The following is a 14,191-nucleotide window of genomic DNA, read 5'->3' on the forward strand; positions in this document are numbered from 1 at the left end:
TCTACAGTAACTTTAAATGGAATTTCTCTTTCTATCTCTTGCTGTCGGGCTTTGTGGGTAATACATAGGTGCATGTCAACTAGGTGAGGATGAAATGCTAATTTGAGAGTGATGTCATGATTCTCAAAGTCAGTGAACCTTTCATTGTATTCTCCAATTAATAGGTCTATAACAGCTGCATATTCTTCAGATGATTCACATATATCATTCTGCTCATCTTTGCTAACTGAGGAAAATGTTCATCTGAAATTTCCTTTTGAAGAAATATTTTGAAAAAAGATAGGTTTTTTTTAAATGCTTGGATATTTTTTGCCACTTATCATCTATAGACTTAACATTCCTATAGAAATCTTTCAGTAATTCACATTGCTGATTCTAGTTTTCATAAAATTAAACTATCTGTTCTCACTGAGATAAAATATTGGCTAACCCCTTTCCCTGAGATAGCCAACACTCTTTTAAAATGAATACCTCATCATTCAACTTTAGCATGTTACAAAACTGATGTTACTGTGTTGCATTTGCACAAATATAGTTAATGATACTTATAACTTGTTGCAAAGTGTCACTTAAAATAATAGCTTTAGCATAGAGTTTTTCTTGATGCAAGATACAATGAAATGAGAGAATCTGGATCTGTTACTACTTTTTTTTTTTTTATCTGTGCAATAAACCCTTCATGTTTTCCTGTCATGGAAGGTACACCATGTGTACTTACACTAACTAAATTTACCAAATTTAGTCTAACTTCACAACATTTATCCTAAAAATTTTCGAAGATATCTGTTCCTTGTGTTCTGTCCATAAGAGTGCCCAAAGTGAGTAACTCTTCATAGCAAAGAAAAGTTTCTGTTATGACCTGAATGAAGTATAAAAATCTACACTGATTCACACCCAGAGAAAGAAATATGGAGTCTGAATGCAGATGGAAGCATACTATTTGCTCTCCTTTGCCTTTGTTGTTTTGTTTTATTGCTTTATTCTCATGGTTCCTCTCATTAGTTCTAATTGTTCTTTATATCCTCACTAATGGGAAAATATGCTTAACATGAATATATATGTAGAGCCTATATCCGATTGTGCACCATCTCAGGGTTGGGGGGGGAGAGAAATGGGAAGGGGAGAAAATTTAAAACTCAAAATCTTATGGAAGTGAATATTGAAAACTAAAAATAAATAAATTAAAAAAAAAACCCTGCACTGAGTCAGTAGTATCAGTTGATTCATCCAAAGTGATTAGATAATATGTATTTTCCTTTTGAAGTATTGCATGAAGTTATTCTGTTAAGTTGAAGGCTAATTCATGTTGCTGGTCAGTTATGGTCCTCCTTGAAAGAGGCAATTGTTTGTACTTTGAAACAGTATCGGGGCCTAAGCATACAACTTCAACAATGCATTCTTTCACAATTTTTATATCACTGAATGGCTTCACTTTTCCCCTGAGTATGTAAGCTACTTTATAATTTGCTTTAGTGGAATTATTTTCAGGTCTTATTGCTGCTTGAAAGAATTGTCAGGGCAGCTAGGTGGCACAGTGGATAGAGCTCTGGCCTTTAAATCAGGAGGACCTGCATTCAAATCTGGCCTCAGACACTTGACGCTTACTAGCTATGTGACCCCGGGCAAGTCACTTAACCCCAATTGCCTCACTAAAAAGCAAAAAAAAAAAAAAAAAAAGAAAGAAAGAAAGAATTGTCTTTGCTTTTCATCTTTTAGTTTATGTCATACAACTTTTTGCAACTCTCCCTCTAATTTAAAATATTTGTGGTCCTTATGAGTGTTATAATGCTGATGAGCATTGAATTTCTTTAATGTTGATATTGCAATATCACAAAGCAACCAAATCATCTTATCTTTAGCAGAAACAAGATAATATTGTGACTTCCAATTCTCATTAAAAAAATCTTGCTTCCTTCGGTGTTCTCTTGGTCTTCTTTGACATTATGGGCAATAACCCATTGAACTGACAGAATTAAAAAAATATTGTTGAGCTGTGCAACTATTTACAAATTCCACTTCCAACAGAAACACAGTGAACTGCTATCAGAAGCTGATAGCAGACTGGCATATTTGATGCCCATAAACTCACACCAACCAGCCTCATGTGGCAGTGGTGCCAGTCAGGCTAGGGGAAGTTAGAACTAAATAATGAGCATAGCAGCTATCAGTTTAGTCCTTATGGCTTGCTAATGTTCTAATTATGTTGGTCAATCTGGGATGATTATTTCAATGAAACATTTTATTCTTTGGGATCTTAAATACATTCATTTTAAAAATAAAATAAAAATATAAAAGGTGAACAAAAATGTATTAATAAAAATAAAAGGATTTGTTCTGTAAAATTTGGATTCAGTCAAAAGGCTGCACTTAAGGACCTAGAAGGCCACATGTGGCTTTAAGGCTGCAGGTTCCCCACTGCTGAGATAGATTACATCACATGATCAGAGTCTCAGAGTTGAAGAGAAACCAGCCACAATTTAAAGACCTTTCATGATGGAAAACCCAACATCTCCTGAGGCAGTCCTATTCCACAGGAGGAGTGGAGGGGAGGAAAATGGCATATGATAATTCAAATGATTAGATGATCTTTTTTTTTTACATTTAGCCTAAATCTATTTCTTTGTGACTTTTGAGAATTGAATAGTGTTTCAAAACACTGAATATAATTAATTCTGTAATAATTCAAGGCATACTTCTGGGTCTCACAATAAATTTAAATATTTTAATTGATTTGATCAGTTAAAGTAAACAAGTAGCCAGTTCAGTTATTTTTTTAATTAATCATGTCAACCTGTCATTTTACCCAGACCTATGATTTCATCCAAACAATTGACTTAAATTGTTTCCATATAGAATTATGTGTTTATATGATAGTCAAATACTCAATCAACAAACATTTAATCAAAGGCTTAGTATGTGCCTCACATTTATAAAGCCCTTTAAAGTTTACATAGTGCTTTCCTGACAACTGTACCTGTAACCTTGAACACAGTGCATGCATGTGTGTAATAAGTATTTATAAGTTACTCTTGTATGTCAAGCATAGAAAGAAAGACTGAACTTGTGATTTCATTGGTATAGTGCACAGCATTGTGCAGGAAATTCCCTCTCTTGATGCTATATGATGCCTTTGTTAAAACTGATAATTTGAGAGAACTGCCTAGATTTCTAAGTTAAGTGACCTACTTGCCCAGAGTCATATATCAGAGGTGGGATTTGAACTTAGGACATCCTAGTTTTGAGATCAACTTTCTTATCCACTAGACAACACTGCCTAAATGCTAGGCATTCATATTTATATAAATGCACTTATATAAGGATAAATACACACACATGCAAACACATATGTGTATATATCCAAGTATGTAATATTTGAATCAGACTAAATTACTGAATTTGAACTGCCACAATAGCCCGAATGGTTGTATAGAAAGCACAACATGAAGCAATGATCATTATACTATTATTTTGCAGAACAACTAATAAATGATCAGGTAGAAGAAACATTTCTCTCCAAAGACAGCAGAGCTCAATAGGATTATTTATGTTTAAATACATTTTGTGAATAAATGGTGAAATAATTATGTAATATTGATGAGAACTTAGTCTTTAGAAAGGAAATAGCCCAATAGTGAATATCTATCAATCTCTAGCATGTGGTAGACAGATATTAAAATGATTTTATATGTGTGTATATATATATATACATGTATATGATATAAAATTCTTTGTTAATACAATTTCACTTTGTGAGATGTCATCCATTTATAAAATTATTTGCATTGCTCACATATCAGGTGAGAATTATCTGATCTGTCACCTTGAATTATAACAGAATTAATTAGATTATATTCTCATGGTAGATTGGTATTTTGTCCAATATCAAACTTTTAAAAAATATACTGTATGTTGTACTGTAATTTTTCTTATATGTCATTGCTGTACTTTTATAGCAACAAGATGAACATCATGCCTGTATCAACAGAACATACAAAGAAAGTTACATTAAAAACTTGCATATTTATTAAATTACCTACTATTTCAGAGTCCTCCGGTTGGTCCTAGGGAAGATACAAATATTAAATTATACATTTGCAAACAAATATGTATATCATATATGTGCACATTACATATATATGTGTATATATATACATACTTCTATCTCTTTATCTATCTATGAAATCTCTCATTTTTCATTACATAGCCTTGTGATTTTAATGTAAGGAGCATAAAACTGAATGAAAGATGGTATCTGTTGAGAAGTATCCTTATGCTAAGAAATCCTTCTTTAATGTGAGGTCAGGTTTTTGTGTGTGTGCCTGTACTTTTTGTAAAGTGAATTTTATATGGTAACAAATGTCAAGTTCAGGACAAAGGCTCTTTTTTAGTCCTTCAGTTGCTTGAATGACACTTCAGATGTATTAACTTTAAACTTCAATCAGACAAGAGATATTATTGGTCTACCATATGGTCCAACTATTAGATAAACAAATTTTAATATAATTTTTAGCATATTGTAACTTGAATGATTCATGGGAAAATGGAAAATATATATGATATTATTGGTATAAATCCAGTATTTTCTAGCTTTTCCATAGTTCTCATTCTTTAGCATTACCATGCTACTTGTCTAGATTTGCCTCTGTGGAAATTTCAATAGCTCTTTTTGTGGAGTAAAAAATTACCAGAATTCTAGGAATTCTGATTTGAAAGGCATTTTAGAGGTTTCTGTGCCAACCTGATCTGTACTTGACCCAGAATCCCAGCTATAATAAACCTGACAAGTGATCATCTAGCCATTGCTTCGAGAACTCCCATGAGGAGAAACCCACCTTTTTCTAGGGGCAGCACATTCTACTTCTGGATATGTATAATTTTTAGGAAGTTTTTTCTTACACAAGTTTAAACCTGCTTCTTTGTGACTTCTGCCCATTGTTCCTAGTTCTGAACTCTGGGGCCAAACAGACTAAGTCTAATCCTTCTTACCATTGACTTGAATATTGTATGTCCTCTTATCTCTACCCCTTCATTCTCCTGTCAAATCATCTCTTCTTCAGGTTGATAATCCTCACTTCTTTCATCTAGCCCTCCTATGACCTATCAAGACCTATTACCCTCTCCTGTCCAACTTTGTGTAATTCTGGGTCAGAAATTGAATTTCCATATCCTGGTATCAAAATTACTCTTTAAAATCTGACACTTTATGCTTATGAACTTCCCAGTACATTGTGTTTTTAAAAAGTATATTGTGGCTCCATCATGGTCCATAGTACTTTATCTTGACCTCTCCTATGGGTTTAGCTATCATACCCTCCTTGGCATGTAGCTATTTGTGTACACAACTCTCCATCCTTCCACTCTGCTTGATTGAAAAGTCCTTTAAAATAGTACCGGTAATATATTTATCTGTGTATCTTTGTTTCTATATTACATGCACTTCACTTTTTAAAGAACCTGTGATTTCATCAGCAGGGAGCTTCTGCTGTCTCACACTTATGCCCTTACTCACTATCCTGTGCCTGAAATGCCTAACCTCTCTTTCCTTTGATGAATTGTTGTCTGTCCTTTAAAACTTACCTTAATTGCCACTCACTCCAGTAAGGAATACATTGTATTATCTCTATTGATTTAAAAAATTTTTTCAATAGAGTATAAGGTCCATGAAGGTAAGGACAAAGATCTTTCTAATTCTTCCCACTACCTACAACAGTTTTCTGTGTTTTGGAGGCACTTTATAAATGTTTGCTGATTGCCTGATCAATGCATACTTAATCTCTTTTTAACTAGGTTCTTCTGGGCAAAGTCCTTTGTTGGTACTTTTAAGTGGAAATCACACTGAACAATCAAATTATACAAGCAAGAGTCATCAATTATATTTTCGCTGGTCAACTGATCATGCAACTAGTAAGAAAGGATTCAAAATCCGTTACTCAGGTTAGTGAATGCTATTTCAAATTCATTTTATGAAAAATCTTTCTAACATAAGATTTTAAATGGTTTCATCTACTTAACCTTAACCCTAAGTTTTGAAGGTAAATATTATCACTTCCATAGAAATGGCCTGGTAAGTTTTTAAGGATAATTTTGTTTCCTAGAAAGTATATTAGCAGCACAGAAACTGTTCTTTTTAATTTTATTTTTTAAAATGTTATCATTTTAAGAACTATATTTTTTTTAAATTCAAGTCTCATAAAAAGTAAAATATGAAAATTTTTTAAAATATTCTGAAAAGAATGGGAAATTATCATGGGAAAGTAGAGGTTCATACACTATGGGGGGAAAAGTTGAGGGAACTACTTATGTGTGTGTACTGTTTGTTTTTTTTTTTTGGCTAATACCTTTTTTTAAAAATCTGCACACTACTTTATATGATCCATACCTTCTTGAGCTTTACAACAACCCTCTGAAGTAGATATTGCAGAGACACTATAGTCTAATATAACAGAAAGATTAGCTGGACCAGGAATCAGAAAAATCTTTGTATGATCACAAAATGATAATGATGTTGATTTGATGACAAGGAAGAGGAGGAGGTGGATAATAATATATAACAAATATATTACACTTTAAAGTTTGCAGAGTACTTATGTTTCTTCAATAATTCTGTGAAGTAGGTGCTGTTATCATCCCCATTTTTCAGATGAAGAAACTGAGACTGAGAGAGGTTAAATGACTTTATCAGAGTCACACAGCTAGTAAGTATCTGGGGAAGGATTTGAACTCAAGTCTTCCTGACTCTAAATCTGACCCTATATTCACTGGACCACCAAATTCTCTCACAAGGTAAAGTCACTTAACCTCTTTGAAACTTAGTTTCCTTATCTCTAAAATGGGAATAATTTGTACATCAAAAGACTTTTCATAATGATCAAATGAAATAATGTACCTAAAGTTCTATGGAAAGTCAGTCTTTATTATTGATATTTTCATATCATTTTACAGAAGAAGAAAGTAAGAATCTAAAAGGTTAAAAACTTGCCCATGGTTACACAGACTCAGAATTTGATCCCAGGTCTCTCCACTCCCAGTCAGAATTCTTTCCACTACATCACGCTGCTATTAGGGAGAATGCATGATTTTGTAGTTTATTCTCTTAAGAGCTAATGCCTTGCTATTAACAAATTTCATTTATTTTTCTTTTTTAGTGTAAAAATATTTAAGCACTTTTTACTCCTTTAATATTTAAGTTGCATGCATACAAAGTTCATCTCCTTAAGCTTTCCTGACTAAAGAATACCTCCTTAAACCCTCAGAGCATGGAGCAATATGAAAAAAGGCTAACCTCCTGCTGTGCAGCCTGGGAATCATTTCATCCATCCTTTGTCTGTTGTTGTACATGTTAATTAGCTTGGTCAATACATTTGTGACAGATTATACCCCTATGTGCTGCTCTCAATGAGATCTGACCTGTACTCGAGACAATTGTATTGTCCTAGCTGTTCTTCTTACCAGGGAAAGAGGCCACATTTTGATGTTTGAGGCACAGCAGCGAGATCTAAAACCTGAGCAATAATGTATGACTCTGGAAACTTGTCTCAAAAATCTCCCCTTTAGGTCACATTTCCTATTCTTGAGAGGACAGTGGGTCTTAAAAGGGTAGGTTTCCTTCACTTGTTGGTAAAGCTTGCTTCACCTGTAATTAAAGGCAGCCCACATTAGCAAGGGGGAACTGAATATATTAGCCTCAGTCAATAACAAGGTTTGAGTCTTTCTGTGTGTGGTCCAGGACACAAAAAGGAAAAACACCAGGTTTTTGAAAAGACTATTGATGCCCTGACAATTGTTATTAAGTCAGCAGGTTTTCTCCTAAGTAAACTTAATGAAGTTTTCCTAATCTTTCTTTCCCGCTTTAAATTGGCCAGTCAACCAGTTTGCCAGAATGAAGCTTGAGCAAATTTCCCTTCATTATAAATCCATTAAGATGAGATTTAGGCAATGGTAAAATACATAATTAGGTAATTGTGTGTTGAAAAATAGTTGCATATATTTCTGTGTATTCATAAACATCTATACTTTGCATCCATATGATATTTGCTTTGCATATACGTATGCATATGTGTATATATTCACACATCTATATGCATATAATTAAATGAAGTAATATTTGTAAAAATGTTTAGCAAATGTCTGGCACATAATAGGCAGTTAATAAATATATATTCCATTCCATTAGCTAGAAATAGGGCTGAACCTGTGATTTAAGGTGGAGTGAGTTCTTGAGTAAGGAAACTCCCTCTACTAATGCAAATTGATATCTTCACTGTGATTCAGTCTAAGAGAGTTGCCTGGAACACTGAGACATTAAGTGACTTAGGAAGAATCACAGTGACAGAGGTGGGACTTTTCAGTGACTCCCCATTACATACCAAACAAAATAAATCCTGAGCTATCCTAGAATTCAGAGCCCTCCACAATTTGACTTTAACTCCCTTTCTATACTTATTTCATACTACTTGCCTTCAAATAATCTGCAGTACAGTCAAATCAGCCTATTTCCCATTTTTCTATATAATCTTGCCTTATACCATTGTGTATGCACCCTCCCCATCTGTAATCAGTTTTGTTTGCTTGTCTGTTTTTAAGTAAGGTCCAATCAAATTATTTTTTTTTCCTAAACTTCCCTGATGTCCTGGAACCAAAGGGCAAAATAGGCATTGAAAGAATCCACCGACCACCTCAGCAAAGAGATCCCAAAATAAAAACTGCAAGCACCATTAGAGCCAAATTTCAGAACTGTCAGATCAAGGAAAAAATATTGCAAGTGTCCACAAAGAAGCAATTCAAATATCAGGGAGTCACAATCAGGATTACACAGGACTTGACAGCTGCAACATTAAAGGATTATTGGAGGTCATGGAACATAATATTCCAAAAAGCAAAGGAGCTAGGACTACAACCAAGAATCACGTACCTCACAAAATTAATACATCAAGGGAAAAATTAGTCATTCAATAAAATAGGATTCCAAGTTTTCATAAGGAGAAGATCAGAACTAAATAAAAAATTTGACCTCCAACATCATGGCTCAAGAGAAGCATAAACAAGTAAAAAGGGAAAAGAAAATATAAGGGATTCAATAGAGCTAAACTATTTACATCCCTCCACAGGAAGATGATACTTATAATTCTTAAAAATTGTATCACTAATTGTATAGCTAGAAGGATATATACATAGATAGAGGGTATTTGAGGGAATGACATTAAAAAAATTAAAAGGTGAGAAAAAGGAATACAATGGGTGCAGAAGGAACAGAGAGGTGGAATGGGGTAAATTATTTCACAAAAGACCTATTATAGTAGAGAGGAAGATGGGAGGATGGGTGATGATCATTACTTGAACCTTACTCTCATCAGTATTAGCTCAAAGTGGGAATCATATATGCAATCAGTTGAATATAGAAATATATCTTACTGGACAGGGAACTAGGAGGGTAGGAGATGAAGTAAAGGGGGGAAGAGGTGGTATCCAACCGAAGGGAAATAATATAAGAGGAGGTGGTAGACAAAAGCAAAACACTGGTGAGGAGGGAAAGGGTAAAAGGATAGGACAAACAGGAGGAAGAATAAGATGGAGGGAAATACACAGGTAGTAATCATAACTATGAATATGAATGGGATGAATTCTCCCATAAAACCCAAGTGGATAAGCAGAGTGGATCAAAACCCAGAATCCTACAATATGCTGTCTACAAGAAACACACCTGAAGCAGAGAGACCTACACAGAGTAAAGGTAAGGGGTTGGACCAGAATCTATTATGCTTCAGCTGAAGTAAAAAAGTATGAGTAACAATCCTGATCTCAGACAAAATAAAAACAAAAATAGACCTAATTAAAAGAAATAAGGAAGGAAACTACATCTTGCTAAAAGGTACCATAGACAATGAACCAATATCAATACTAAACATATACGCACGAAGTGGTATAGCATCCAGATTCTTGAAGAAGTTAAGTGAGTTACAGGAAGAAACAGACAGCAAAACTATACTGGTAGGGGACCTCAACTTTCCCTTCTCAGAACTTAATAAATCCAACCAAAAAATAAACAAGAAAAAAAAAAACCAGGGAGGTAAATAGAGTATTAGAAAAGTTAGATATGACAGACCTTTGGCATGATTTCGACTTAAAGGGTGACATCATAAGCAAATTAGAAGAGCAAGGAATAGTCTATCTGTCAGATCTATAAGGAGGGGAAAAATTCATGACCAAACAAGAGATAGAGAGTATTACAAAATATAAAATAGATAATTTTGATTATATTAAGTTAAAAAGCCTTTTTACAAACAAACCAATGCAACCAAGATTAGAACAAAAGCAGAAAGCTGGGAAACAATCTTTACAGCAACTTTCTCTGATAAAGGCCTCATGTCTCAAATATATAGAGAACTGAGTCAATTTACAAGAATACAAGCCATTCACTGACAGATAAATGGTCAAGGGATATGAACAGGCAGTTTTCAGATGAAGAAATCAAAGCTATCTATAGGCATATGAGAAAGTGCTCTAAATCACTTTTGATTAGAGAAATCCAAATTAAAGCAACTCTGAGATACCACCTCACACCTATCAGATTGGCTAATGTGACAAAAAAGGCAAATGATAAATGTTGGAGAGAATGTAGGAAAATTGGGACATTAATGCATTTTTGGTGGAATTGTGAACTGATCCAACCATTCTGGAGAGCAATCCTGAACTATGCCCAAAGGGTTATAAAACTGTTCAGAGCTTTTGATCCAGAAGTATCACTACTAGGTCTGTACCCCAGAGAGATCATAACAAAGGGAAAAGGACCTATATGTGCAAAAATATTTATAGCAGCCCTTTTTTGGTGGCAAAATATTGGAAATTGAGGGGATGCCCATTATTTGGGGAATGGCTGAACAAGCTGTGGTATATGAATGTAATGGAATACTATTGTGCAATAAGAAATGATGAACAGGCAAATTTCAGGGAAATCTTGAAAAACTTGTATAAACTGGTGCAAAGTGAAATGAGTGGAACCATGAAAACATCATATGCAGTATCAGCAACATTTTGTGATGATCAGCTATGAATGACTCGGCTCTTCTCAGGAACACAATGATCCAAGACAAGTGCAAGGGACTCACAAGGATAATGCTTTCCATATCCAGATAAAGAACTGATGGACTCTGAATGCAGATTGAAGCATTTTTTTTCATTTACTTTATTATTTCTCATGTTTTTTTTCTTCCTTTTGATCCATTTTTCTTCTTTCGTGACTTTGATTAATATGGAAATATGTTTTACGTAATAGAACATGTATAAACTATATCAAACTGCCTACCATTTTCAGAGGAAGGGAAGGGAGAGAGAGAAGGATGGAGAAAAATTTGGAACTCAACATCTTGTAAAAGTGAATGCTAAAATTTTCCTTGATATGTAACTGGGGAAAAAAGTAAAACTATGTAGAAAAAAAATGATTTGATTGGACCTTGCTTAAAAACAGACTAGCAAACAAAACTAATAACTTTTCAGTGACTCCTCACTACATTCTGAACAAAATAAATCCTGAGCTATCCTAGAATTCAGAGCCCTCTACAATTTGACTTTAACCCCCTTTCTATACTTATTTCATACTACTTGTCTTCAAATAATCTGTGGAACAGTCAAATTAGTCTATTTCCCATTTTTCTATATAATCTTGCCTTATACCATTGTGCACGCACCCTCCCCATCTATAATTAACTTTTTCTTGCCCCATCTCTACCTACTGTCACCCTTTCCCTAAAGACTATCTCCAATCTTACAATCTCCATTCAGTTCTCCTTGATCTTTTTAGCTGGAAGTAATTTTTTTCTTGAGTCCCTCTTTGACTTCTACGAACTGAATCCCTTTTGAAATTACAAGTTCTTGCTTTTCAAGGCCTTTTTAAGCTATAAATCCTTAGAGGGCAAGGACAATGTCATTTTTTGTTGTTGTTCTTATTTTAGCCTCAGTTCCTAACTCTTTATACACAGTAGGAAATTAATAAATATTTTCTGAGCATAATTGAATTATGAGATTGGTTATTAGTTTAGACTGAGAGGTTTTTAATCTAGGGGTACATCAAGTCTTTTTTTTTAAATGTAGGGTATCCCCAAACCTGCAGTAAGACTTTTGGTACACACGTAAAATCAATAATTTACTAACTATTACTATAAATTGTAATTACTAACTACATTTTAATACAATTGATTTCCCTTGTAATCCAGTGTATGTGTATATACACACATGCACACACACATACATACATATATGTATATATAGTATGTGTAGGATTTTATATAGATACATACTATATATTGATACATACTACATACATATACATATGTATATACATATATGCATACTGATGCACACACCGACACACAAATACATAGATTTTTTGCCCTGGGTCACATAAGAATTATCTGTGCCAGGATTTGAATCCAGATCTTCCAAACTTCAATTCAAGTATCCTATCTATTATGCCATCTATACTATGCTGCCTTCCTCAGGTCCTGTCTAACTGTGGAATTCGGTGATTTCACTTGCCTTTTACAGCTTGAGGGAAATATTCCCCTGTTAAACAGTAATCTATTAAATAGAGCTAAGCTGTTTTTCTTTTCCTATTTCCATTTGAAGAGGGTGTTCTTCAGTCTAGCACAGACTTGTATTAGATTATTATTTTCAACAAAGAAACATTTATTGTAAAAATCTGTTATTTAAAAAAAAGCCCATACAAATGGATTTTATGTTTCTGTCAAAATGTGAACATAGAATCAATGGGATATGTGTAGAGTGCTTTATAACTATAAAGCATAAATGTTACCTAATATATATAGTTGCCCTAGCATAATGTTCATATGCCTATTTCTGAAAACTTCTGAAAGAGATAGTAAGCTCATCTATTGTATGAATAAAACCTTTTGCATTAGCCTCCTAAATTCTCCACTTTTAGCTGCCTTGACCTTCTGCCTCTCTGTTGTCTCTTCTTCTAGATGTCTCTACCTTCTTTGTCCTATTTTTTTCTGCTTTCTCTAGCTACCACTTGTCCCTGACAATCTTCAGCTCTATCTAGTTGAACTTCTTTTGTTTCTTTTTCTGTTTCTGGATGTCCCTACTGACCACTACCTATTCACCATGAAATGGTTGCATTTCTTTATTTAGGAACCTTATCACCTCCAATCAAAAGCAGAAAAAAATTAAGCTATTATGAACATGACATGTACTGTAGCAAATTACATTGATATAATAATGAATAATGCATTTCTCCCTGCCCCACCCCACAGGTATACACACACATATGTATATATACATATATATGTGCTTACATATGTATATATCTATAAATAATTATACCTTTGCTGTACCAATGACTGAAATAACACCTGAACTTGTAGTAATACTTAAAGGCCACTAGGTGGCACAGTGGATAGATGGCCTAGGCCTAATAGGTTCCCAAAGTGGGTGATACACCCCCTTGGGGGTGCTGGAACAATCCAGGGGAGTGGTAGTAGCCTCGGGTGCAATTGGGGCCTTTGAATAAAAATAAGCATTAACCTAACCTAACCCCAGTGGGGGTGCTGAATATTTTTTTTAAGGGAGAAGTAGGCCAAATAAGTTTGGGAACCTCTAAGTCAGGAAGACTCATCTTTGTGAATTCAAATCTGGCCTCAGATTAGTTGTGTGACCCTGAGTAGATCACTTAAATCTGTTTGCCTCAGTTCCTCATCTGTAAAATGGGCTGGAAATGAAAATGGCAAACTACTCTAATATATTTGCAAAGAAATCCCCAAATGGGGTCATGAAGAGTCGAACATAACTGAACAATTTGTAGTGATATTTAGTAAATTATTGATTTTATGTAGCAAAGCATTTAGAAAACATGTTTTGTTCTATTTGGGAGATAAACGTAACCTGCAAGTGCTGGGTTTATATGGAGCCAGAGGATCTGTTTTGGAATATTGGCCCTGCTATATGGTAGTGTATTTTGTGAAGGGGAAAGAGAGCTGGGTCTGGACTCAGAGAAGCTGAATTCAGACCCTGGGTCTGTTACTTAATACCTGATACCTGATCTTGGGCAGATTACTTAATCTTTTTGGGCTTTCAGTTGTTTATCTGTAAAATAAGTACATTGAAATACATCATAGATTTAGAGCTAAAAGAAACTTTGAGCTCCTGTAGTCCAATCACTTCATTTTATAGAGGAGGA

At 34.3% G+C, this 14,191-nt stretch overlaps 1 protein-coding gene across 1 annotated transcript in view; it reads left to right on the forward strand.

Annotated features, from left to right (window-relative positions):
- CSMD1 (CUB and Sushi multiple domains 1) overlaps positions 1-14,191 on the forward strand; it is a 2,488,924-nt gene that overhangs the window by 2,236,592 nt on the left and 238,141 nt on the right. Inside the window, exon 48 of the mRNA XM_027840340.1 lies at positions 5,788-5,934. Coding sequence (XP_027696141.1) covers positions 5,788-5,934 — 147 coding nt within the window. The remainder of the gene's footprint in view (positions 1-5,787; positions 5,935-14,191) is intronic.

The sequence above is a fragment of the Vombatus ursinus genome, unplaced genomic scaffold, assembly GCF_900497805.2.
Source record: "Vombatus ursinus unplaced genomic scaffold, bare-nosed wombat genome assembly UNPS02014841.1, whole genome shotgun sequence".
In the NCBI taxonomy this organism is placed as follows: domain Eukaryota; kingdom Metazoa; phylum Chordata; class Mammalia; order Diprotodontia; family Vombatidae; genus Vombatus; species Vombatus ursinus.